The sequence below is a fragment of the Glycine soja genome, chromosome 13, assembly GCF_004193775.1.
Source record: "Glycine soja cultivar W05 chromosome 13, ASM419377v2, whole genome shotgun sequence".
Taxonomy (NCBI): Eukaryota; Viridiplantae; Streptophyta; class Magnoliopsida; order Fabales; family Fabaceae; genus Glycine; species Glycine soja.
In genome coordinates, this window is record NC_041014.1 from 21,501,862 (window position 1) to 21,527,688 (window position 25,827).

Genomic DNA, 25,827 nt, shown 5'->3' on the forward strand with positions numbered 1-25,827 from the left:
TCTTAATATTTACATATCAAATTAACAACTTGAAAGTTTCAAAAGAAGTACTAATATTAAATAAAGAATCTATAAAAAAAGTATTGATTCAATTAACATGAACTTGTGAGTTGTGAAACATAATAAAATTTGCTGTGATGAGTTAATAAATTACTCAAGAAAATCCATCTGATGTGGCATAGTTGGTAACATACAATTTGTGAAAAAGTTTATGAGAAAGAATTAGAATTCAATTTTGGCATAATAAAATGTTGGATAAGAACAATAAATTTGATTTATATCTTGGGGAGGCTATCTATCTAGGATGGGTTTTAAATAATAATAAGGCGTGCATTGAAAAGGAAGAAGCGCATCTGGTTTGGTCCCATATGATGGCCAGGTTCATCTCCAACAAGACGAAGACCCACTTACTCCGTCACTCCGAATCGGCGAAGGGGGTGATAGTGTGCCATCGCCACCAATCCTCGGAAGCAACGAAGGCGAAGTGGGTGGAGATCGATGGAGTGAAGCTGTTGGAGGAGCACGTCCAGCGTGTTATGGTGAAGAAGGCCACACCCGATTGGCTTCCCTTCCTCCCCGGTTCCTCCTTCTGGGTCCCACCTCCTCCTTCCCCCTTTCTTCACAAATTCTCCATCCCCTCTCATCCCTTCTTCCTTCAAGGTCTTTCTTCTCTAACTCACTTTTACTTTTACTTGTAATTTATCTAAATCCTATTCTTTAACATACAATTCACTATTGTTTATGGTCATTTAGATGACGAATCTGGGAATTCTATTGCCACCCCTCGAGGGACAGAGGTTACTGTGCAACTCAAGGTTATGACACCCGCTGAACACGTGTCTCTCTCTGAAGATGAGGAAGGATGATCATCATGGTAAGTGTGTGTGTGTGTTGATATCATTTCAGAATAATTGTTTTTGGATTCGACTTATTTGATACCACCCTACTTAGCTCAATTAGTGTATAATTTTCAGGGTTGCAAACTAAGATCAATGAGAGGGAACTAAGCTATTTGAAGATCAAGAAGACAGTGCATGAAAATGGGAATTCCTGCACAGGTGAACTACTGCTTGCTTTCGGATTAACCCGTCTCACGTTTTTTGGTCTTAATGTTATTTGTATATACTTTGGTTGGTGACCAAGCACTTGAAAAATAACCAATGTGCGTAGAATATTGTCATGTTGAACCTTTTACACTGGGTGATGTATGTATTTGTGTAACTAATAAAGCAAGAGCTTCTTTGAGCATTCCTCTTAACGACCAAACACCTGCTCAATTCAATGAATATCTCTCTATTCATGTACATATAACTGTAGTAGACTTGATAAGGGGGAAACGGCCACTGAAGTTTCTTGAATTTTACTATTTTAGCATTGCATAGTTTCTATTAAGTTCTATAGCTAAAGCATATATTTCCCATCGAAAGGCTGCAGAGCATGCTACCGTATAAGCTAACTTGCATGTTGTTGCCATTGTACGTTAAATAGTTCTTTTACAAAAAGAGGGAAAAGGAGTGATTTATGTTTATCTCAAGAAATGTGATAAATTATTCATAGACCTATTCAAACAATACAAGAAAAAAAAGTGCTAAAATTTTGAAGATAAAAAAGTTTGTTTGAGTAGACTTGGCAAGACTCCGTAAGAATTATAAATCTGCCTCGCCTTGCTAGAGAGTAGAGACTATTTATCAAGTCCTCTAATATGATTTAGGATTTGGATTTTCTCATGTTATAATTGAAAGTGTTGTATTATTGATCCAACAATTTGTACAACAATTTATTCAACAATATTTTTTCTCTCCATCACATCACATTGCATACTTCTCTCTCTTCTCTCTCAATTGTTGTAAAATTTGTCATACAAATAACATTATTCCAATTGAAAAGAGAAAGATACATTTTTTTTGTTGTCATGAACTCACCATGATGAGTCTTAAGATGTGCGAGTTATATTCAAAAGAGATTTTAAATGTAACTAATAGATCTTCGTCAAGCATTCTTGTATTTGACTTGAGGGGCATTTGGTATTGTGGAAAGAGTCTAGCGTGAAATCTAAACAAAAATTAAACTTGAAAAATTCATACACATGCATCCATGCAGGATATTAGAGTATTAATATTGAATTTTAGATCATGCTTGCTGGGAGGAAAGAGATAGAATAAGTTTGGTTTTCGAATTTTGTTTCAGTTTGTTTTTACTTTTTAATCTACTCTTATTATCATGGTCACTTGTCATTATTTTTATTTTGGTTTGTGGGACATGAATTTCACTGTGAAAACCAGTTTTGGTTCTGGTCAAATTCACAATTCATGTCATTTATATTTGTTCAGTTAGTTTACATTTTCAATGGACGCAGTAAACACAATAAACCTAACACTGCACTTGGGTATAGGTATATTGCTAGTTCTAGACTATTTTTTGGGGGGTAAGACTGCGGGCATTACATCCTTTGTGTGTGGGATTAATCCTCCCTAGAGCATCTTAGACCCTGATTATAAGTTGCTTTAAATGGGTTTTGAACTGCAAGTACTGTACATTCATGTTGACTTCAGTTTGCCAGGGTTGTTCTGGTAAGATAAATGAATCATTAAACTTGGAATAATTGTCAACGAGGCGTGTTTTCTGTCTTGATTATTCAGTTGGAATAATAGTCAATGAGGCATGTTTTCTGTCTAGATTACTCAGTTTCAAACTTTGGACCATCGCTCAGGAAACTTTATTTTTCAAAATGCACCATTTGATGCAACTTGTAAGGGTGCAACCAAGAACGCCCGATGAAAAATGAATCATTGATAGTTATAAATAAAATGTACATGTCACACTCACCGGCCAATAATGAATGAGATTTTGATAAAGTTAGTGTTATCCTACTTAAAATAACAAAGAACACATCATTTTTGGGCAGGGGGTTGGGGGAGAGAAAAGAGGCGGATTAAGTAGGAAAGAAGCTGAACTCTACATTAAGTGGTAGTTTCCTTGATGATGCATGGAACTATGAGGATAGCTAGGCATGGGTAAGGCATCATTAAATGGATTAGAAGAACCAATAACTGGCATTTGTTGATTGTATTGAGTCTGTGGATACTGGTAAGGGACCATCATCGTGTTATATTGTTGCTGTTGTTGGAACATCATTTGTTGTTGTTGCTGAGCCATGAATGCCATTTGCACATTGGCTGGAGGTGCTATGTTGGACATTGCAAATGGATCCTGCTGATTATAATGATCGAATGGATTATGTGTAACCATTCCCTCATATCCATAGCCTGCATTTCGGAGTTGAAGTTGTCTCCTGGCATTTTCATCTTCATACAAACTGTCTAGTAATAGCTTGTCAAACCCACCTGCCTGACTCAACAAGAGAGGGGGGAAAGAACAATAGTGTTATCTTTCAGATTTAAAGGACAAACCATAGGCTTATTGAGCTTAAGATGGAAAGCACTGTGAGCTATTCTTTATATGAGATTGTCCGCAGTATATGCATTTAACAGCCATTTTCAAACAGACCTTTACTGTTATTGGCATGTGTGAAACTGTACCTATAGCCTTAATATTACATTGGTTGTAGCGTGTGCCAGTAACATGATCATTTTGATTAGCATGTCTCTTATAAACAGATGAGCTCAAAACTAAGTATGACAAGCTGGTAAAAACTAACCATTTTGCGATCTGGTGCTTGGCTTGTATGGCTACTTGGTGTTGTAACCAGTGCAAGTTCCCAACCAGAAGTTCCGCTTATGTTAGTCAAAGCAAGATTGCTCGAGTTATGTCCTACATAAAATTGCAAACTCTTGCAATTAGAATAGAATCAAGTAGCAAACAAGAAGGACGGTTAGTTAAATTATGGGCATGATTGAGGTTTAAGTAAAAAATAATGGATACAAGTTTATTTGTAATATTATCTGTGTGAAATGAGTTCTAGCATATCATCTCCCATTTCTCTTATCTGCTTTGGTATAAAACAAAAAAGACAGGCCTTCATTCGACATGTTTTCTTAACTAGTTTTCGATTTTTTATGGAGTGCCCAAATGTACATATAAGTCATATATTCTCGTTTCCACTTGGAAACTCTAACAAGCATTGCATAATTTTTTAATTTGTGATTCTTTGAGCCTCTGGAAGACTATCTCTATGTAATACTAGTATATCTTAGTGAAGCAAATTCCAATCTCCATTCTCTAGAGAGGCATGCACTATAAAAGTTTGTCTTTAATTATCAATTACTCTAGACCGTACCACCGGGTGGTACAATTGCAAGCGCCAAAGCATTGTTTTCTTCTAGTTCTTGAGCTTTTGGATTTATCTCGTTTAGACCCTGCAAAGGTGGACAAATATATTATATATTCCATCAAACCAACATCTCAAACATTCATACCATTACCACCTAACCAAAAACACACCAGCAAATCGTCAGTATCATCAGTTGATATCAAAGGAGGAAGTTCAGCTTCCTCTTCCTTAGGCTGTGTTTCGTCCTTATCTACCGGTTCTTCCTCGTTAACTTCTTCATCTGGTTGCTCACTTGCTTCAGCTTCTCTGTGTTTTGCTTCTTCTCTTTGAGGTGATTGATCATTTTCGTGATACTCCTGACGAACCACAACATACAAATACGTAAGGCCGGGTGCTATATGGCATAACTAGAACCAGAACATAGATGCAAATTGTGGAGTGAAATTCAATAATAAAAAATAAGTTATCATGGTCATTCTCCAATTCTCCATATCTATCGGTGTGGTAACAATGACTTTAGAAAGAGATGCATATTGGTTCTTTGAAGCTCATACACAAAACGCATACAAGGCACAAACTTTCTCGAATAAATTTGTAAATCACTTTTTCTTACTAGTCTCTTAGTAGCAGTCAGGGGTGCTTCTCTAATGTATTCTTCCATCGTGGCAAGAAAAGAAGCAGGTGGCTGTTTATTACGGGAAAGATCTCAGTGAAAAATTGTATATGATATCAAATTAAATATTTTTATTAATGAGCAAGAAAGAACCTGTCTCAAGGTTGGAAATTGAAAATTCCGAGCAAGGTCCAATCTCTTGCAGTATTCATAGAAGTCAGCAAGATTTTCAGCCTGCACAGTAATAATGATCATCAATTCAACAAGTATGACCCTTTAGGAAAGCTTCATTGAGCACAAGAAACAATTCAAATTGGACAACAAAGATAATGGGTCTGAAGGAAAGCATCATAGTAAACCTGTTGGCCAGCTCTTTTATAAATATGTAACGCCTTCACTGCATCATATTTTGGCATATCAAAGAACTGCAACTTTCATTAGTTAGTACAACTTGAAATTCAAGTGAAGTAATCAAAATTACATGTTAAACTGAGATAGACGTTACCACATCCACAAGATTTATGATTCCATCATTCAGGGCGCAATATATTTTGAAGCTCTCTTTCAATATCTGAATGATATTTTCCAGAAGCAGTAAAATAAAGTTAGAGAAATAATACAATGCTCAGTAAATGGATTCCTAAAAGAAAAAAAAAGTAAAAAAATATTTTTTTAGGATTAGTTTTATCTGAAATGAATTGTTAACTTTAGTAAAAAAAAGAGAAACATGCCAGCCGTTATCAAAGAAAAAATTAAGAGTAGATTTTAGCAAATCCATAATTTGCCATGAATGAACAAATAATATTAACTTTAACTTGTTTACCAATTGAAATTTCATACTTCTCTCTCTGAAATGAGAGCATATTCTAAAGAAGTCATTTTTTTAATGAAAGTAAAACAGCAGATAAGGACGAATTAAGCTGACGCAATTTTGCATTATAGGTAATAAAACCATGAGTATAGCAATTCGGCAGTCTAATTCACTAATTTACTGTATTCTTCAACTTGGAGCGCTGAAGCCATTGCTTTAATGAGTGCTATTGAAGACTATTGTTATCAATACAAAAATTATACGGACATAATTCTAGCTATAATCAAAAAGCTCTTTGGTTTGCATATATAATTTTGCAATGCTATTTCCCCCCCTACATATATCCTCTTTCAAGAGACAATTCAATTCAAAGCATTTTCAGACTTTAAATGTGAACACCCTATGGAAACTTGAATCTTCGATTTGTCATGTTGTGGGGACTAACCCCTTTGGTTGGACCTCACCTCTGTTGGTCATTTTGCTGGGATATGATATCCACAATTCTGAACATGAACAAGGTTACTGCTTTTCTTTTTTGAAAAAAAAATGTTTTACTAATTTTATTCAGTCATACAATGGATACAAAACATATTATCAGATAATACTTAAAAGTGCTATTAAAGAAAATTAAACAAGCATACCAAGGCCAGTGCATACTGGATTAGATAATTGCTGAAAGCCAACCCTTCAGGCTGCATGATATTAAAGAAAATTAAATGTTATCTAAGGGAATTAAAATGCTGTCATTTCAATGGCAAGAGATATGGTATAACAGACAAGGATCATGCAGATACCAAATCAAAGTTTTCTCCACAAATTCTTACCTCACAACCAATGAGGCGATATAGAAGTTGCTGCAGTGCAGGTAGCTGCTCCAATAGCTCTTCACTAGTCAACATCCGTGTTCTGCTATGTCCCTGTCAAAGCTGAGAGTTACTAATTTTCTAAAAGTAGTGATAAAAGTAGCATGGAAAAATTGATGTATGAATAAAATTAAAAGGCAAAGCACACAAAGACACCTGAGTTTTAGTCGGTGATGGTTTTGTTAATCGCTCAGCTTCGATGTCACATCTTAGGATTCTAAAATATTCAAGCTTTTCTTCTAAAAATAGTGCGTAGGTTCGAACCCATGCAGAGCAGTCCCAAGCTGCATAGAGAAATCTAATTATAAAATGAAAGAAAATTCAGATAACAAGAGGGCCTGGTCTGTCTAATCTACCTAGAGCACTTGAGTCATCTTTGAAATTAGATATTTGAAGAAAACGTCCCCTGCGCGCATAGTTTATGAGGTCATCTTTGAAAGTAGGATCACCCTCTCTCAATATTCTATGAATGACTATCAATGTCTTTATAGCAACCTGTCATGTGACATGCCATTATTCAGTTACAAACAATGTCAAGAAACTTTTGAAAAATTGTCGTTATTGAGTAAAATTGTGTGCAAATCCCATTCATTCCCTCTCTCTTTATCAATGATAAATTGATCCTAAGAATTATTTAGCCCCCACAATGTTACTTTCCACAAAGGTTGTATGTATACTGGACATCTCATATCCCAAGTCTTAGAGCCACAATTTGTAGTTTTGTGTTTCATATTTAAGAGATAAAAGCCCCCATAGTATAAAAATCATTTACTAAACAGCTTAAGCATTTAGCATAGTTTATTCATGACAATGGTATAGTTCACGTTTCCTTTTTCTTTTCCCCTTTCTGTGCTGATGTTTGTTCATTTTCAAGAAGAAAGCAAGCATAACAACATCTTTTTCCAACGCCGTTAAAAAACATAACACCTAACCATAAATCAAAATGAGTTGTGTTTGTTTAGCAGCTGTTAGTGCATTCAAACAGGTATTAAGAGGACTTACTATCCAATTCCTTGTCTTTGAAAGCCTCTTGGCTAGTGTGTGTATGCAGTAAGCTACATCTGCCCGAGGCTGGTGTGCTGAAGTTGCATAGAATATTTCTACATCGAAGAGCAAAGAGACAAGTTATCAACATCACAATTTGGCATTATGGTAGTAATGATCTAATCTCTAATTTCTTCCAATGCAAGCAATGAGATCGATGGAATTAAACCAAGCATAACAGATTGAAGATTAATGATTCAAGGCCTCAATGAAACCAATTTCAGGATGAAAATGAAAAACAAATCATTTTCATCAACAAAATTTGAGAACTCACTTCTGACATGACGTTCCTTAGGAGGATATTCTACGTGACTCGTAGCCTTAACAATTGCAATATCCAATTCCTTAATTACATAAAACAACAGAACAACATCAAAACATGTAAAATAGAAAATCTGAAAAATTGAAATCAATTGAGCTAGAAGATTAATTTCTAGAAAAATGTATAAATAAATAAAAATTTGATTGATGAAAACATAGAGAGATAGATAGATAATTTTACCTTGTATTCGCTATTGACCTTGGCTAGGCCAACCGTGGTGGAGTCTTTAAGAGCACCGTAGGCCTTTCTTAAGGTCTGGAACGTTCCCATTCACCAAATTATTGGAATTTGATGGAAAGAGAGGAAAAAAAAAAAAAGAAGGAACAATGAATGTTCTTCTCCTTCTTCTTCTTCTTTGTCACTCTGTCGTTTTCCAACGACAAAAAGAAGAAATCAACGACCAAAGGGTATTTTGGTAGTTTTACGCTTTAAAGCCTAAACTAATTTATAGAAAAAATTGACCAGTTTGTGTAGATTCTGTTCCTTGATTTTTATTAAAAAAACAGAAAAAGGCGGGCTCCGTTTGGTCTTGGATGAAAATACCAAAATGTCCACACTCTTTTATCTTTTGAGTGCTTACACGTGGAATCCAACTTCCACATCTTCTCTCAGATTAGGAATAGGAATAAGCACTATGCTTCCGTTCGGTTAGTAATTATTAGTTTTTAGTTTTTCCTTTTTCTTTTTAAGAAAAGAGGAAAATAATTATATATTCATAAGTAAAAAATCTTACATCATCATTTAATTATAATTTATTATATATAATAAATTTATAATTTTTTATAATAATTATTTTAAAAATTATATTGACACCAAATTATGATCAGACAATAATATAAAAATATTTTACATAAACTCTTAAGAAATTAATATTCTTTAATTTCATTGTTTGTCTAAAATATTTTTTAAGAATGTTATGCTAACATTCTAATTACATTTAGAGTTTAATTTATAGAACAATGTATATATTTATTAATTCTTTTACAAATCCTCCCATACTATTTATCTATAAAGAAAGTAGTGTCATGGGAGGACACGTGATGCAGAAGGCTGAAGCCATCGACAGAACATGTAAACAAACTCATATTAGACTAGTAGTATCATATTTTTAACAACACATTTGAAATTTGGTATAAAAAAACCACATTTATTAAACTTGTCAATTAAGTTTACCCAATAAACATATATATATATATATATATACATATATATATATATAAATGCCCACGTGACATGAATAAACTCAAATTAGAAAAAAGAATATAAGCTCCTGTGTTATCCTTATTAGATTTCATTTCAACAACAAATAGGAGGCGGTTGAGGGAGGATTGGAATTGGATAATTCAATAGCCATGCCTAGTACATCCAAACTCTTCTGCCATGTCTGTTTCGGAATCATGACCAAAGTGAAACAAGTCACGTCAGCAGCTACATCTTGTGATTTTATAAACAAGTCAACGAAAGAAGAAAAATTGTTTTCTTTTCATTATTTTTCTAGTACTTCTGATATTTATATTTGAATTCATTTACATCGAAAACTTTCAATATGTTTTAATGTCAATGTGGTCCTTATTCCCGCAGCCGAAGCACTTTTAAGCAAAATTTTGCCAAGTGGTATACTACTATTCTTAAAGCCCAATTGATTAAAACAAATTTTCCATATGCTTTTTTTTTCTTTTCTTTTTTGAAACTTACAAAGTTAGATTATTTGGGTAGTGGGGCAAAAGAATTCAGTTTCACCAGATAAATCGTTTCCAAGTGTTATGATACTGCTATTCACAGTCACATTATGGACGTGTTCCATGTTTCAACTTTCAAACATTCAGTTTAGAATCACAAATGTTACTTCATGCTGAAGATGAGGTATCTATCTAATCTTCATGGAATTGAAGTATTATCCCATCTGGAAACAATCATTCTACCCTCTTAATATGTTCTATAATTAACAATAATTTTTTTCCAAAACAAAAAATGGACTAATATAATTTGATATAGATACTTTTAAAATTGGTGTGAAAGCACAAATATTTTAAAATTAATGACATTGACGTATGTGTATCATACATATACCAAATACTGGTACACATACGCCTATCAATGTAATATGTATCATAATGTTAATTTAAAGAAAACAGCATAGTATTCAACATCGTAATATTATTGTTGCTCTCTATTCTCTTACAAAATCTATTGAAAAAAATAATAATTATACCCAAGATTAAATAAAGTTTGATACATGTTTAGATTAGTTTTTTTAGAATAAAACAAAATTAAACACCCCTTATTACGTCAATTTATGATGTGCTAAAGTGACTTTTAAGATATGTTTTAGTAAACTTTCCAATGTTACTGTGCATATAATTAAATAAAATAAAGTGTTCAAAAATGAATATAAAATCAAAAGAGTTTGTCACGAATAAATTTAAATATATTAAACTAATTAAAGTTTGATTCTTGACTACACGCATAAAAGATGATTTTGTTACTAACATCTGCATTGGTAATCGCTTTATCTTGAATGAGATTAACTTCAAATAATAAGTTGGACAACAACACCTTTTAAAGCATACAAAACAGGAGAGATAAATGAAATAAAAACATTATCATTCAGAAGAAAACCAAAATTGTTACTACCTATTCCCGTTTTAATTTTTGCTAACATTACCATTTACCAAACTGTAGCAAGCATAGCCTGACATACAGTAATTTAAATCAGTAATTTCTGCTAAGCTAAATCTATTCGGAGATCACATAAAGATTCATTCTCTTTTTTTTCTTGTATATAACCGAGCATATTTGCTTCCTATGTTGCATTGACGAGTTGAGACACACATTGGCTACACAGAATTGGCCACAGTGCCTATCATTGATTCACCAAAGAATCTGATTTTCTCAAAGAGCAAACCAATGTTTTGTTTTTCGTTTCAGTTTCCGCCACCTCAATTACTTGTACAATAAAACCACACACCTAGAAAGAAAGAAAGAAAAAGACAGAGAGAGAGAGATTCATAGAATGGGAATGGCAGCATAACAAGAAGCTTAGCAAACCGTTGGTGGCGCTTGGGATAGCAATTGGCGGCGACTGGTTCCATCAATCAACATTGGGAATCTGAGACCCAATTTCAAATTCAAACCAATCTCTCAATCAAACTTCACTTATTTAATCCTTCCAACTCATGCACTTTCAACATGTTCACACAGCTTCAGGGTCTTAGAAAGTTCTGATCTTTCACCTTATTCCCCTTCAGTTGCAGGTAGGTTTTGTTTCTTTGGCCTCAAACTCTTGTGGGGTTTGACATTTGGATTCAAAGTCAAGGTCTTTTGCCTCATCGTGTCATGGCCTTTTTTTGTTTCTTAACAACTTGGGGTGTTTGGTGTGGTTCTTCTTCTTCTGATCACAAGTTCTTGTTTTTTTCTCGATTTGAACGACTGGTTACAACTTATTTGCGATTCGAATGATCAGGGTCTTAAGTATCATACCCTGACTTTTCTTTTTTGCTAAATTCATCAAGTAAATCACGATTCAATGTTCTTTCTTCTACGAGTACTATTACTATCCATGTAATGCTCCACTCTTTGTGAATTCGTATAATGTTTGGCACTGTTTCATCCTCCCTTGATTTCAAGTATTAGATCAATTCTGGTGCTCATTTTTTTTACGGGTCAGCATTTTTCTTCTCTTAATATTATAAAGGTTATTGAGTAATTATATTTGAACAATGGATAAAAGCAACATTAATCTGCATTGCTAAGTGCAATTTCTGTCCGATCGTTGTCCTATTTATACAGAATTCGTTTTTGTGTTGGAATGTTTCAATCTAGACTATCACTATACGATTAACTTGAATGTAACTTGATCCCATTTTGTGCTTAAGTTTCAGGATTGGCACATAATAAATCAGTATGCGGGACAGTGAGAAGAAGTTAAACAACAAAGGATCTAAAAAATCCAGTCCTTTGAAGGTGCGTAAGAAGGGCCAAGGGAAGAAGGAAAAAGTGAAAGTGGGATCAAAATCTCACACAAAAAATGCTGGCACTGATATATCAAGGAAGAGGGTCATCTCTTCTCTCAAGGTCAAAGGGCCACGTAAGGATTCTTCAGATAAGAAATTGATTACTGGAAAAAAATTGCCTATGAAGAACAAAAAATCTTCACAGAAGTCATCCTCAAAGTTACAAGGCAAAAAAGCTTCTCTTAGCTCTAGAAAAGAGGGGGGAGATGCTGATGGGGCGGTAAAGCTTCAAAAAATGAAGAGGAAGAGAAAGAAGAAAAGGCCAAGGAATAATGTGGATCTTGATGATCCTTCACGCCTACAGAGGAGAACAAGGTATCTTTTAATCAAAATGAAGCTAGAGCAGAACCTTATTGATGCTTACTCTGGAGAAGGTTGGAAAGGTCAGAGGTATGGGATACTTTTTAATTGATTTTTGCTATTGTTATTATAAGAAATGCATGCTCTATGTTACTTGAAATTTATCACATGAAAAATTTAGGGGACTATATCATTTAAAGGAATTATAAGTATATAAATGGCTGGTTTATTTAGTATTACTTAAATTGAATTTGGCGATATCAGGAATTTTTATGTACTCGTTTAAGTTGAATTTATGTTTTCCATGAAAAACTTGATATGGATATGCTATATGGTTGATTATAAACCAGGATGGTTTTCTTTCTCCAAACATTTTGCATGGAAAACAGCTTGCGGCAATGCAGTGTGATCTTATCTGAAAACAATTATTAGTTATTTTGACCCAACATTAGCCCTTGACAAATAGCACTGTGGCTCATGATTATTCTTTTTTGCATTGATGGAAATTCCTTTCACAGTCGAGAAAAGATTAGGCCAGAAAAGGAGCTACAAAGAGCAAGGAAGCAGATTTTAAAATGTAGACTTGGTATTCGTGATGCCATTCGCCAGTTGGATTCTCTTGGTTCACTGAGTAGCATTGAAGATTCTGCCATTGCTCTAGATGGATCTGTTTGCCATGAACATGTGAGAAAGTATCAACACTTTGAATACTTCATTGCATTTAAATGCTTTCTGTACTCTTTCCATTTTAATACTTGTGAACCTGCTTCTCACCTTATCTTATTTTGCTAGCGATTCATTTTCTGAAGTTTAGCCGTATGAAGTGACAAGGTTCAACATATTAGAAACTGTATATTCACTTTTCTATTTTCCTACATCTAGATATTGTGTGTAAAGTGCAAGGTGCATGAAGAACTTCCAGATAATGATATTATACTATGCAATGGTAAATGCGAGCGTGCTTTTCACCAAAAATGTCTAGACCCTCCTTTGGACACCGAAAATAGTGAGTTCCCTAAGATGCTTTTCAAGTTTTCTGTTAAGATGCAACTTCTTGTGCGTTGACTACATTAAATAAAATTGCAGTTTCTCCTGGAGAGCAGGGTTGGTTTTGTAAATTTTGTGAATGTAAGATGGAAATACTGGAGGCAACTAATGCTCATCTTGGAACTCACTTCTCGTTGCACAGTACTTGGCAGGTTTTTAACCTAATAATCTCTTACATCATCTAGTTTTCTGTTTTCATCTCTCTCTATATATATATATCATCAATTTTAAATTTTATAAAATATAAGTGCATGTGTAACAAAACATGTATACAAGAGAATGTACTCGCTCAATTTTCTCATCAACTGTTATTTGTTAGACTTTGTTCTCTAAATTTTACTTCTCACTTTAAAGAATCCAAATCCATATATTCCTATTGGTTCAACTAATCCTTTCCGCCATAATTTAAGGATGTATTCAAAGAAGAGGCAGCTATACCTGATGGTGAGATTGCATTACTAAATCCTGAACAAGAATGGCCATCAGATGATTCCGAAGATGATGATTATGACCCAGAGAGGAAAGAAGACAGCCACAATATCAACATAGAAGGAACTAATGATAGTGCATCTGAGGATTTAAGCAGTTCTACCAGTCTGTGTTCTTCTGATGGTGAATGTTCTCCAATAGATGGTGTCAGTCATGAATATTTTTCTGTCAATAGCAGCATAGATTCTGATGAGTCTGAGGACAAAGCCTGTGGGCGTAGGCAGAGAAAAGCTGTTGACTACAAGAAACTTTATGATGTAAGTATATGAAGTTGTGTTTCAGAAAAGCAAATTGTAGTTCTCAATTTTGAAGCTACAACTTCAGCAATGGTATAGAAGTTACAAATTATTGGCCAAATGTTGATTATCTTAAACTTTGAGGCTGACATTTTACCAGTCTATTTACAGACATACACTGTTCTTTCTCACTGGAAAAATTATCCCTATATCTATTTTAATGAATTGGGTTGGTAAATATTTCTGTCACCTTTATAGGCTTTAGTGAATTGATTTAAAACATGTATTGCCAAATAGATGTGTCACTTATCCTTGGATGTGGTGTAGACAGATAATCATTATTCATGGAAATACTACTAAAAAATAATGTTCCTGATTTTGTTTGCTGTCCTAATTTGAGCATAGTTTAGATCATGCAAAAGAAGTTTCATTCGAGCTCATCTTTTTCAGGAAATGTTTGGGAAAGATGCGCCTGCCTATGAACTATTGAGTGAAGATGAAGACTGGGGTCCTGGCAAAAGAAAGCGAAGAGAAAAGGAGTCTGATGCTGTTGATTCTCTTATGACTTTGCATGAAAGTGAGAATAGGCATCCCAATAATGAGCACAACATGACAAGTAAAGATTCTTCAAGCATAAAGATCAAAAGGCATTGTTTTAGGATTCCACGTGATGCAGTTGAGGTACTACCAGAAACACTTGGTCATTTTATTTATAAAGGAGTTGTATGTGCTTTAATTTATCTCCCTTCTATCTTCTTATGAAATGAGCCAGAGGCTTCGCCAAGTTTTTGCTGAGAACGAACTTCCTCCAAGATCTATAAGAGAGGGTCTTTCAAAAGAGCTGGGCCTTGACACCGAGAAGGTGATGACTTTCGTCTATCTTCATTTGAATTAGCTTATGAAGTTGTATTTACTTTCGTCCCCATAGTTATTCCAATTACTTTTGTCTTGATCTTTTTGCATGTCTCAAAACTCTCTATTTGTTCCGACTTTCAGTTACTAACTTGTGCTAGAAAATGCAGGTCAGCAAATGGTTCAAAAATGCACGTTACTTAGCACTTAAAAACAGAAAGGTGTGGTGCCACATTTTGATCTCTCATTGTCCAATTTATGCAAGTTTATTTTGTCTTCCACGATTTTTACCAGAAATTATCCCATGTGTAGCCCTGTCATCCCTTCTATACATCATCTAGTTGTTTATAAAAGTGTTTAAATTTTACTTTCTCTGCTTGTAAAATTGATCTTAAACAATGTCAAGCTTTGACTTGAAGAGCTGTGGTAATTTAGATTGCAATAACTAACATCATTTAATATGCATTGCCTGATAATTAAAAACAGCTAGATGCCTTGAAAATTATATGATAAAATTTCTTATCTTCATGCCTTGTAAATTATAAATATTTTTGGAAGATATTTCCTTTGTGTGTTGCACGATCAGAAATTGTCTAGTCCTTGGAATTTGCGATGAACTCTAATTTGAGGGGATTTTGTTCAGCATCAAGCAGAAGGAGTAGCAGATCAGCTTCAGAGTATCACTTCTACAAAGAACAGATTACAAAAACAGGAGAATGTCGATCCTTTGAAATCAAAGACCTCAAAAATTACTAGGACACATTCCCAGAAGGATGTTAAAAATGTCAATGGAAGAAAGAAAATGAAGTCATCTAACAAGAAAAGACAACCAGAAATTCCTCCACCTCCAGGAGAAAATGGCATGAAGGTGCTTTTCTAATAGTGTCATGTTCTATTAGCATTGAATGCTAATAAGAGTTTCAAAGAGAGCTTTTTTTTCTCAGACACTTGAAGAAAGGAGGTCCCATGTTTGTTAACATTTTTCATTATATAGTTTTTTGCACTTGTAATTCTTTTGGATTGAGAAGGACCCAGTTAACAAGTTTTCACTTTTATTTCCCCTTCAGGACTTTATGGAGATCAGTGATGATGTGAGCTTGAAGAAACTGTTGAAGAAAAGAAAAAAGAGGTTGATAAATTTTACGTTTGGAGGAGACTCTCAGTTGGCAGAGTTGGAATTTGAAAGACTAAGCGAATTGAAGACTAAAGTAGATAGTATGAAGCAAAAATTAACTGCAATTCAAAATTACAGAGTTAAGGGTTCACCCTATTCGAATGAACCATCCATTGTATATGTACCCACAGCTGTGTTAAGGGAAAAGGTTGAATGATAACTTTAATTGAAAAATGCAGTGGGGGAATACATGATTTGTAGTTAGTTCCTGTCTCACCTTTGTAGTATTCAAAGAAAGGAACTGTTTTGAAGTTAATGATATTAATACTTGTCTCACATCACTTGGTATTAAATATTAATGATATTGGCTTGCTCAAAGCCTCCTTCAGTATGAATGATACTCCGCGATGTTGTTATTCCATGGAAAAACAGACATTCACGTTGACTTAGTCAAAGCCCTTCACCCACACATAGCAAACATAATTTAATTAATTAATTATAAAATCGTACGGAACTTGTTTTTTACTAACAAACTTGTACCCTTTCGTGGGAGTTCATAAGGGATGTAACATCAAGAAGAGAACAAGAAAATGTTTCACTGGCTACCGCTTGTGCTCAGCTTCAAATAAAAAAAATGGTTAGTGTGTTTATGGTAGCAGTGCGTCATGTGTAATGTGTAAATTGCTTTTGTTTCTGCAGTGTGAATGAAGTAAAAGTTATATTGCTTCCAATTTTTCACAGAAAGGAAACCCACTGCGAAACATGTAAGAGTTGCTTTCAATGTTGATCCTTGTGTTTCTGGTTAAAATACTAAGTACATGCATATAGCTTAACCTTTTGGATGCATTTTAGAATACACCTTGGAACTTTGGCAGTTTTCCGAGAATCTCAGACACAAAGGAATAATCGACACTGACGAGTTGTAAGGGCGATGTCACCAAAGTACATGAGTTATATATAGAACTGTTAAATTTTTGGTAGATCCTGTAGATATTGATAATATGACCTTCAAAAGTCTTTAAATAAATCTACCATCATTATGTAAAAAAAATTATCTTGATCATCTAAAAGTTGTTCGCATTTTATATAACACACTAACTAAACATCTTAACAATGATGGCAAGAATAAGAACGTGTCAATCCCCGAATAGACCATATCACCATAACTATGAATTACGTACTACGTATACAATAAAATGAAAACTTACTCACCTTCAAAAAACAAATATTTAACAAAATTAAGAGGCTTAAATTCCGTTTGGCAATTAGCATGAACTTAATCCAGTAAGATTCATTTCAAACGGCAACCTTTGATTCATCTTTCAAATCATACATGAATAATCAATACATGAAGTTGATTTTTCGAATTAAAAAGCCCGGTATGACATTTAATAACAGCATCAACCCGCCCACAATGCTATGGTAGCACAGATCCTCAGGTCATGACGGATAACCACATCAGCAACTGTCAGCAAATATTAGAAGACAAAAAACAAATTCAAACCACAGGATTAGTAACAAACAACTTTCAGCCACAAGTAATTAAAAACCTTGTACACAAATAATGAGAAGCAACCTATTGATATATATATATATATATATATATATATATATATATATATATATATATTGAAATTGAACTTCATGCCACCAACCTAGTGATATACAAATTAAACTTCATTCCTGACGTGCTAGAGGCCTGTGTGGCTTTGGAGCTGAGAAGAAATTAAAAGAGCATAAGTATTATTACTATGGACTATATGGACCACATATCAACAGTATCTGAAAGCTTTAGAAGGTTATGTGCTAGTTACAACAGATAAAAATAACTTACCGTTGGGATTTCCTTGCTCATAGAATGTTCGAAAGAGAAGGACAGCTTCTGATGCCATTATACGTCCAGTACATTTGAAACACTTTCCGGATGGAACTTCACTATTAATTAGAAGAAAAATAAGAATTATTTATTTACATACATTAGTGAATGTAGCGAACAAACATAAGAAAGGACAACAATAAAACATCCATTCAAAAGATTGCAAGATGTAACAATAATTTAACTAACAAAGTAAAAATAATAGTAGTAAATAACTTGCAACCAACAAAATAAAAAAAAAATAAAAAAAAGATCAAGACAAGGCTTGCATAGATGGTGCTGAGTTAAGAGACATACTTATTGAGCGGTGCAGTGTTACTTAAATGCAATGACAGTATCGATCCACAGCCTCCGAATTTATCATTTGAACAGCCATAAAATACTTCCTTTATACCTGAAATAATACACAAACAAATGAATTAGAAAGGACAGCATAAAGAGTGCAAATGTTATACATCGATCAACTGAAGACTTGAAGGAGCATACCTAAAATTGATAAAGCAGATGCACACATTATGCATGGTTCACAGGTAACATAAAGGCTGCAGTTTGAGAATTTTTCAGCAACTTCGGACATTGAAAGTCCATGTTTCTGCCACTGCCCGAGAAGCACATCTATAGCTTCCATTTCTGCATGCCTTGTAGCCTGTAAAAAAGTATTGAATAATAATAACAGAAATTCATGAATGATAAAACAATTACAGTAATGAAATTGAAGAACAACCAAAGAAAAGCGTGATTAAAGACTATAAAGCTTTGGTGTGAAACATGTAATAACTGTTACTGAGTTGTGTAAGAAACAATGAAAGTTTCTTATCACATGTTTGATAACATAAAATTTGACTAGAACAGTCAAATATTTTTCTTTACGATTTAAAATGAAAGTACTTAACCAAGAATCACATTCAGGGCCATCAAGGACTAGGTGAAAACAAATATTAACAAGTCATGTGATCGCTCACCCAAGTCCATAAAACCAATAGCAGAATGCCAAAAGATCACATGTAAATTCCATGCAAAATAGAAAGCTATTACCACTGAAAGCAATTTATTTAAGTTAATGTTTTCAACTAACAAATCTTCCACATTTTCTATATGTTTTGTGTCATTGAAAGAGTATGCTGTATGTTTATAGAAATTAATAATTTATGGTTTTTAAGGCCAGACTAGAAAGGGTTAAATCAGTTTTCACTATATGGCTTTTTTAAGAATAAATTTAATGGCACTTCTAATGATTATAAATATTCTACACAAACCATATTGGGGGCTCAGTTAACTTCTCTATCATGTACAGGGGCATATGAGACAAGCTTCATATTTCTCATTTTTCAGTATAAATTCTCCTTCCCATGTGGCCTTCACAACTGTTGAGATGAATAGACAGCGAATACTTATTCTATGCTAATAATGCATCTATAACAAATAACACTTTCATGCTATAACAAATAATACTTCTTCATTAGTTTCAGAGCCATAATACAATTTTAAATTTTCACTTGCAATTTGATTCCCAATTTTACTGTGAAAAAATGTCAGCTAATAATGCCTCTATCCAAGAAAAATAAACTTACAGAAGCCAAATATCATAAATGAAGGTTTCAGTAGACAAGCGTAGCATTCAAAAGTAACCCATAGTTACAAACAACGAATAGATTATTAAAGGAGCAGCTAAATATAAAACAAAATGAAAACAGAAAAGACGTCATTGATCAAATTACATTTCGTGTCTCGGTAGTTCGATTCCTGCCTGAGGCTATAACCTTGCCATCCTCAACAATTACACATCTGGCAACAAATAATATAGTTCACACAGAGTAAACAATGGCAATAATGCTCTATCCAATTGCAAGTTACACTTCCAATAGTATGAAATTGTGAAGGTAACTTACCCAACGGGCACTTCAAGAACATCCAAAGCTAACTTTGCCTGTCACATAAAGTAGAGCAAAGGTAAGAATGAACATTTGAAGGTAGACTATGTAAGGAAAGCACAATGAACGTATAAAGATGTTTTCAGAGCAGTACCTGTTGTATGGCGAGCTCCATGAATGCAAGGGTCTCGGATGAGGTCATCTTGAGGCGATGCAGAGACAAAGAGGAAAAGGGGTGGGTGATAACTCGTGAATACTTTGTTAAGATTTGATAGTTGATGTTCTCTTTCTAATATGGTATTGGAATTGGGTAGAAGTCTGGATGTGGGGGAGGATATCAGTTGGGCAATGCATCAAATACTTGGTGGGCAGCTATGATGAAGCTGTCATGGAGTATAGCATCGTGTGATGAGTGTTATTCTCTGCTTTTGGGTTGTTTTCCTTTCCTTTTATCTTTTGTACCCTCTGTTGACTTTTGGTGCACATCTTGTGCGTTTTCAATCTCAGCCTTAGATTTGTTTTAAAAGAAATGAATGGACAGGATTCATTCACATAATTTCCTCATGTCTTTTTTTCCACGGGAGTGAGTTACATTAGCCAACTTTTTTAGATCTGGATTTTCTATATTTGTTTCTTTAGTTATTTTGTTAGGATTATCAAACTTAGATCTGCATATTGGTTGTCGTATTTGATGCATTTTTGTATTGAGATGTTGGTTCTTGTTGGATCTAAAATTGTCGTATTTGAATTGTTTTAAGTTTTTAATAGTTTTAAATTTTGAAGTAAATATTAATAACTTTTTGAGTTTTTAATCTTTTAAAATATTTAACGGACACACCATTTAAGTGACTTGACGACAATTATTTTAAATAAAAAAATTTAAATATCAAGAATGAAACATAATAAAATAAAATTATTAGGAACCTATAGCGGAAAAAAAAAATATGTTAGTTACACTTAGAGATGACAACAAAGTCAATTTTGGGAAAATCTATACCAACTATCCGCCCATTAATTATTGGTATCCTTTTGAAAATTATCCACATAATTTTTTATATTTGTGGGTATCCATGATACTAACGGATAATTCAAATTAAAAAATATATAAAAAGTTTGATTATTTTAAAAGATACTTTATCAAATAGACCCTTTATTTGCTATTAAATTTAAAAATTAAATTATACTATTTTTAAATATGTATGTGAAGAAATCATATTTTGTATAATAAATAGACCCTTTTTTTGTGAAGATTTTGTATTATATATATATATGATAGTTTACAATTTAACGGGTAACAAGTACTTGCGGGTACAGATATTATGATATCTTATCTTATCTATTAACAAGCGGTAGAAAAATACCCTATCTTATCTACTATGATATACCATAAATCTTCTGTCCATGGCCAATTATATTAGCAACAAAATAGTGGTGGAGAAGAGTGGGTGCCAATAATGGTGAAAAGGTGACAAATGGTATTTTGGTATTTGCGCGTTGATAGTAAAGGCCGAAAGAAATTTTTAAGGTGCCAATGTCAATTCTCAACTCGGAATCGTTCTCTTCGGGGTGTGGTGTGGGCTATTGCTTTGTGCACTTCCTAGTTACTTCCAGCACTCTCTTTTGTTTTTTGAAATGACCAATTCAAAATGTAAAATTACATTTGGAAATACAAGAAGCAACAACCTGTGGTGTGGTAGTGTTGTTGTAACATTTCCACTGCACCACTATTGTTTCTACATTTCCATTAGGCTAAAATCTGAATATTTTGAATTTTATAAAGACGAAAAATATATTTTAATCTAAAAAAATAATGCGAGTTTGACTTGTTTTTCTTCATAATCTATCTTTTAGGTGTAATTTTGAACTATATCAATTCAGCTAATATAGAGATAGACATTAAAATAGATATGTTTTCGGCTTTTTAGTCCGGTTTTAAATCCAGTACATCACCAAAAAAGACATAACCATTGAAAAACCTTCGAGTAAGGTATTACGATAAGGATCACTTAAAAATAGGCTTGGGTATATAATAGATGTAACTTTGGGCCCAAAATTGGATTAAATATATGTATGTATATTGTCTCAAGCATAAAGAATGTAGCTTTGTAGCATATGATATGATATGAAGCGCTAAGGTAAAGTTTGTAGTAGTTAATGTTTATGATTCGATTCTAGATACTTAATAATCGCATATTGGAATAAACCATCAATGCCTAGATTGAAAAGTATGGGAGTGGGATTGATATATTTTGAAGGTGGTGGATTTTTCCTTTTTTTAAGGATTTTTGTAACAGCCACATTTTTCTTTGTACATGATATTTTGAAAATAAAAATCATATTTGAATTGTAAACAAATGTCTCTGGATAAATGGCCAACTCAACGGTCAAGTTGATTTCCTTTTACCTTTCATCGCTGCATGTCAAATCATCATAAATTCATCATCACATTAAGAAATCTGTAAAGTCGTATCAATTACAATACCCAACAATCACCGTTAACTTTTGTTGTGGGCTAGTTTTTTTTGTCCTCTTGATAACGGATGTCAGAGCCATGGCTATCCTTTGCCTTCAACTTAGAACTCATTAACACGAAGACTTCGGGTTCCTAATTAAAGTGGAAGGGAAGAAATAACGCGTGCGTTATTAATAATTTTATTTGGTAGTATATATATATATATATATATATATATATATATATATATATATATATATATATTCTTACTTTGCTTACGAGAATGTATAGACCACATGGGGACGAAGAATCTCCCTGAAGCCATAACGCGAAGAAGAGAATCAAGTGCAATAGAATCTTAGGTAATTTGCTTGGACTAGTTCGTTGCTTATCTCATCCAGCAATTTCGCCCATATCTTCTAGTGAAGGAAGGAAGGAAGAAGAACCCAAAAAGTAAAGGTTACAAAAAATATAGATAAACTCTCTTTTCCTTTTATTTATATTTTCTATTTTAAAAGTAGAGTCCCAAAAAGCATGTGTTTTACTGCTCCTACATACTATCATCTGTGTGCATTTGCGCTAGAATTGAGCCTCCTAACAAATCGTCCCTGCCACATCACAAACAAGTTACACGTGTTATTACCTCCTCGAGTGTGTGTGTCAAACATAAATGAAGCCATATTTCACAATCTGATTTCTTAAGAAAACGATCAAGTTACGATCTCTTTCCATCTAGTTTTGAATCTCCCCCTTTCTCGTTTTTTAGTTAGATATGAATTTTTCGTCCTAGTTCAGGCGTCGAGGCTACCGTGTTCAACCATCATCACATCACAATAGAATTATAGTATAATGCCGACCAAATTTTTTTACATGGGAATATATTGACAAAACAGTAACTTTTTCTTTATTTATTTATATTATTATTATTGGGCGTAATATAATGATGAAAGAATCTGAAGAGAATATTATGAAAGTGCAACCAAGACATGCGTTTGGACCTTCTGATGAAATTAAAGAGGAAAACCTAAACATTGGCAGTGGCAGGGTATCAAACTAGGTGAAAAAATAGATAGATCCTCAAAAGTTGGACAAAGTGACCAACCACCATAAACGTGGTCCACTATCCATAACAAAAAAAAAAAAAAAAAAACTGTGACGCACGCACCCACCTCATTATCCAATTATCATCACCAAATCAAAAAGCAGATTTCCCTTTTTCTTTTTCTTTTTTTTTTTAATCTGACATAAATCAAGTTTCTTCAAGTGTCCTCAACTCAACTGTGAACTGACTCGTACCTTCATTCTGGGCCGTCGATCTGCGTTGACTTTCCTGACCTGGTACCTGATCTTCTTCGAGAAGAGGCGCGTTCGCCGCTTCTCCTTGTAGCGCAGCACGCTAGCTTCTCTCACTCCTCCATTGTCCCACAACAAATCAATTTGCGACAGCCGCGCCTGCCTCCCACAACACCAAAATAAAACAAAATCGTTAATTATTCACTACTCACGCACCATACCCTCCTACCGTGTACCACTCACAATTAAATCGTGACAACCCCGACATTATGTTCTTTTAAATAATTATTATAATTATAATAACGCCACACCGTGACACAAAATAACATGCTCCGCCCAAGACAAATTTTCCTAATACTACAAGACAACAATAAAATGATTTGAAACCCATTCAATTAAATGTTACTACAACTCCAATGGAGAACTTTATTTTTAAAAACATACCACCATCTTGAAAAGTAAAGTAAAGAGGAATGAAGCAAGACATGCATGAAATACTTTACTATTTCCGTTTCAAAAGGTTCGATTCCCATACTCCACGTGATTAAAAATGCTAACCAAGGAGTTAAACTCCAAACTTTTTTATATTTTAATTAAAATAAAGCTTTTCGCTAAACACGTTTTTGTTTCCTCATAAACCTGCGAATACAGAGTATTAGTTATTGGAACTTACAGTGACGTCATTTTCCGGCACGTCGGCTAGGGGACTGTCGTCGGAGAACGGTGTTCCGCGGTCAGACCAAGCGTTCCGAACGTCGTCGTAATTCAATTTCAACATCAAACCCTGTTTCGGTTTGGGCAATTCCGCGTTCTTCAACTCCACGACGACCGTTTTCTCCGCCGGCGTGGCCACCTTCTTCTTCTTCTTCATCTTCTTCTCGGCGGCCACGGGCGGAGGCTTGGTGTTAATTTTGGGCGATATTGAAAGAATATCGACGGCCGGAAAATTCCACCAGTTTCCGTCGTCGACGTGGCGGAGAGCCCTAACACGGGGTCTCGGGAACTCCAATTTCCCGTCAAAAGGCATAATCCAGGGCAAGTTACTAACGGCGTCGTTTGAGACCTCTTGGATACTGCTCCCCATGATGCTATCGATCCCTTCTTCGATTTCCTCATCGAGAATCGATTCCGCGTCGAGGCTCTCTTCTCCGTCATCGTTCAATTCAACTGAATTGAAATTCACGATGGAGCTTATCTCGCCGGGGCTCTCACACGCCTTGTTATTATTATTCTCCTTCTCCTGCACGCTCACCACTTTGGGCCTCTCCATGATGGGCTTCGGGCCCGTTTGGTCCAAAAGAAAACACGACGCCGTTCCGTCGAAGACTCTGAACGGCAATAACGGCTCCGAAGACTCGTAATCGAAATTCTCCGATGTGGGCCTCGAGAATTTGCCTTTGCCCTGCGTCTTGAGGTTCTTCGTGGAGAACAAATTCGGGTACGCGGTGGAGAGAAGCGCCGCGGCTTCGTTGTAGGTTTGGTTGGGTCGCTTCCGCGGTGTTCTGGGTTTCTTAGTTGAGATTGCTAGCGGCGAATTGCTCGATTCGGAGATTGTTGAGGAAGGTGAAGAAGATGTGTGCGATGTGAAAGTAGATGAAGATGGAGATTTAACGAATTCGAAATCGAATCCATAGGTTCTTCCCCCGGCTCCACTCAAACACGAAGAAGACATTGTATATAATCGGGAATTTAGATTGTTCAGAATTGGAGAGGCATGGAGTTGAACTTGAACATAGGCTTGTCACTTCTGTGTTTTTGTTAAAGGGGGTGCAAAACCCTAAACCCAGAAAGTACAAGCAACAAAAGTTATTGCCTTTTTTATAAATAAAAAATGGGGAAATGAAGAAAAGGCCAAGAGGGTTGGGAATATAATAGACAGAGAGTAGAAGCAAGAAATAGAACGCTCCAGAGGAGAATCGTGTAAAATAAAAATCTGGGACTTGCTATTTTATGACTATTACCAATTATGTGAAAAGGTTGTTCGTAGGGTAGCTAAAGCAGGCAGGTATCTAAAAACACGGCATTGATTGATTCCGAAACCTGAAAAGAGAAACTGGAATTGGTGTCTGTTGAATAAGGAAGTAGTAGTACTGTGAATAAGGGAAAGGTGGCCAATAAAATGGGATTGAAGTGTATGAAAGCTGAGCAGTGTTAAATTCAGTAACAGAGAGAAAGGGAGTCACGAGGCGAAGCAGATAAAACTAAAAGGGAAAGACCCGTTGGGGTCCCTGTATGTATGTATGTATAAGCCCACCGACTGTGTCACTTGGTGGAAGAGAGAGAAAGAGAGGTTGGGGTTTCGAAATTCACTCACACACACACACTCTCTCTCTTGACACTTGCAGTGGAGGAGCTGGAGCAGTGCAGATGAGAACGAAGGAAGAGACAATGCTCAGTTTC

At 34.7% G+C, this 25,827-nt stretch overlaps 5 protein-coding genes across 8 annotated transcripts; 2 read left to right on the plus strand and 3 right to left on the minus strand.

Annotated features, from left to right (window-relative positions):
* Positions 1–289: 289 nt before the first annotated feature.
* Positions 290–1,282, plus strand: LOC114380738. Its single transcript, XM_028339772.1, has 3 exons — positions 290–660; positions 754–874; positions 975–1,282. The coding sequence occupies exons 1-2, from the start codon at positions 369–371 to the stop codon at positions 864–866; spliced, it is 405 nt and encodes a 134-aa protein (XP_028195573.1). The 5' UTR covers positions 290–368; the 3' UTR covers positions 867–874; positions 975–1,282.
* A 1,491-nt stretch (positions 1,283–2,773) lies between these two features.
* Positions 2,774–8,233, minus strand: LOC114380737 (putative clathrin assembly protein At4g25940). The gene is made up of 15 exons (XM_028339771.1): positions 8,065–8,233; positions 7,837–7,906; positions 7,521–7,618; positions 6,875–7,013; positions 6,675–6,802; positions 6,480–6,572; positions 6,297–6,347; positions 5,350–5,415; positions 5,204–5,269; positions 4,998–5,078; positions 4,845–4,916; positions 4,402–4,587; positions 4,238–4,316; positions 3,659–3,771; positions 2,774–3,348 (listed from the first exon to the last, which is right to left on the minus strand). Exons 1-15 carry the CDS (start codon positions 8,152–8,154, stop codon positions 2,956–2,958), a joined length of 1,725 nt encoding a protein of 574 aa, XP_028195572.1. The 5' UTR covers positions 8,155–8,233; the 3' UTR covers positions 2,774–2,955.
* Positions 8,234–10,642: 2,409 nt separating this feature from the next.
* On the plus strand, positions 10,643–16,330 carry LOC114380801 (pathogenesis-related homeodomain protein-like). 3 transcript variants are annotated; one of them, XR_003659867.1, is made up of 11 exons: positions 10,643–11,138; positions 11,760–12,287; positions 12,716–12,881; positions 13,080–13,203; positions 13,284–13,396; positions 13,655–13,990; positions 14,420–14,650; positions 14,742–14,831; positions 14,992–15,042; positions 15,465–15,782; positions 15,889–16,005. XR_003659867.1 is itself a non-coding variant. In XM_028339852.1 (11 exons), exons 2-11 carry the CDS (start codon positions 11,788–11,790, stop codon positions 16,150–16,152), a joined length of 2,100 nt encoding a protein of 699 aa, XP_028195653.1. In that variant the 5' UTR covers positions 10,646–11,138; positions 11,760–11,787; the 3' UTR covers positions 16,153–16,330. The 3 variants fall into 3 exon arrangements, 2 of the variants coding, with proteins under 2 accessions (XP_028195653.1, XP_028195654.1); XM_028339852.1 differs by having other exon boundaries at positions 10,646–11,138; positions 15,465–15,689; positions 15,889–16,330; XM_028339853.1 differs by having other exon boundaries at positions 10,646–11,138; positions 11,766–12,287; positions 15,465–15,689; positions 15,889–16,330.
* Positions 16,331–17,139: 809 nt separating this feature from the next.
* LOC114381137 (tRNA-specific adenosine deaminase TAD2-like) lies at positions 17,140–20,119 on the minus strand. Its single transcript, XM_028340318.1, has 8 exons — positions 19,837–20,119; positions 19,701–19,738; positions 19,530–19,596; positions 18,298–18,457; positions 18,109–18,205; positions 17,770–17,870; positions 17,591–17,650; positions 17,140–17,400 (listed from the first exon to the last, which is right to left on the minus strand). Exons 1-7 carry the CDS (start codon positions 19,882–19,884, stop codon positions 17,613–17,615), a joined length of 549 nt encoding a protein of 182 aa, XP_028196119.1. The 5' UTR covers positions 19,885–20,119; the 3' UTR covers positions 17,140–17,400; positions 17,591–17,612.
* A 2,305-nt stretch (positions 20,120–22,424) lies between these two features.
* On the minus strand, positions 22,425–25,822 carry LOC114382408 (protein CHLOROPLAST IMPORT APPARATUS 2-like). 2 transcript variants are annotated; one of them, XM_028341796.1, is made up of 4 exons: positions 25,389–25,822; positions 24,101–25,204; positions 23,431–23,586; positions 22,425–22,742 (listed from the first exon to the last, which is right to left on the minus strand). In XM_028341796.1, exons 2-4 carry the CDS (start codon positions 25,097–25,099, stop codon positions 22,695–22,697), a joined length of 1,203 nt encoding a protein of 400 aa, XP_028197597.1. In that variant the 5' UTR covers positions 25,100–25,204; positions 25,389–25,822; the 3' UTR covers positions 22,425–22,694. The 2 variants fall into 2 exon arrangements, with proteins under 2 accessions (XP_028197597.1, XP_028197595.1); XM_028341794.1 differs by having other exon boundaries at positions 24,101–25,822.
* Positions 25,823–25,827: the final 5 nt, after the last annotated feature.

Excerpts from the sequence above, each read along its gene's own strand:
- LOC114382408 (XM_028341796.1), bottom strand. The coding sequence starts at position 25,099 with ATGTCTTCTTCGTGTTTGAGTGGAGCCGGGGGAAGAACCTATGGATTC. Across the intron at positions 23,587-24,100 it reads TGCCGGAAAATGACGTCACT|GCGCGGCTGTCGCAAATTGA; the intron begins GTAAGTTCCAAT and ends TGTGGGAGGCAG. Across the intron at positions 22,743-23,430 it reads ATCGACGGCCCAGAATGAAG|GGACGATTTGTTAGGAGGCT; the intron begins GTACGAGTCAGT and ends GTGATGTGGCAG.
- LOC114380738 (XM_028339772.1), top strand. The coding sequence starts at position 369 with ATGATGGCCAGGTTCATCTCCAACAAGACGAAGACCCACTTACTCCGT. Across the intron at positions 661-753 it reads TCATCCCTTCTTCCTTCAAG|ATGACGAATCTGGGAATTCT; the intron begins GTCTTTCTTCTC and ends ATGGTCATTTAG.
- LOC114381137 (XM_028340318.1), bottom strand. The coding sequence starts at position 19,884 with ATGACCTCATCCGAGACCCTTGCATTCATGGAGCTCGCCATACAACAG. Across the intron at positions 19,739-19,836 it reads TGGAGCTCGCCATACAACAG|GCAAAGTTAGCTTTGGATGT; the intron begins GTACTGCTCTGA and ends TTTATGTGACAG. Across the intron at positions 19,597-19,700 it reads GTTCTTGAAGTGCCCGTTGG|ATGTGTAATTGTTGAGGATG; the intron begins GTAAGTTACCTT and ends ATTTGTTGCCAG.
- LOC114380737 (XM_028339771.1), bottom strand. The coding sequence starts at position 8,154 with ATGGGAACGTTCCAGACCTTAAGAAAGGCCTACGGTGCTCTTAAAGAC. Across the intron at positions 7,619-7,836 it reads TAAGGAACGTCATGTCAGAA|AAATATTCTATGCAACTTCA; the intron begins GTGAGTTCTCAA and ends TCTTCGATGTAG. Across the intron at positions 5,270-5,349 it reads TCATAAATCTTGTGGATGTG|TTCTTTGATATGCCAAAATA; the intron begins GTAACGTCTATC and ends TGAAAGTTGCAG.
- LOC114380801 (XM_028339852.1), top strand. The coding sequence starts at position 11,788 with ATGCGGGACAGTGAGAAGAAGTTAAACAACAAAGGATCTAAAAAATCC. Across the intron at positions 12,882-13,079 it reads GATCTGTTTGCCATGAACAT|ATATTGTGTGTAAAGTGCAA; the intron begins GTGAGAAAGTAT and ends TCCTACATCTAG. Across the intron at positions 13,397-13,654 it reads CGTTGCACAGTACTTGGCAG|GATGTATTCAAAGAAGAGGC; the intron begins GTTTTTAACCTA and ends CCATAATTTAAG.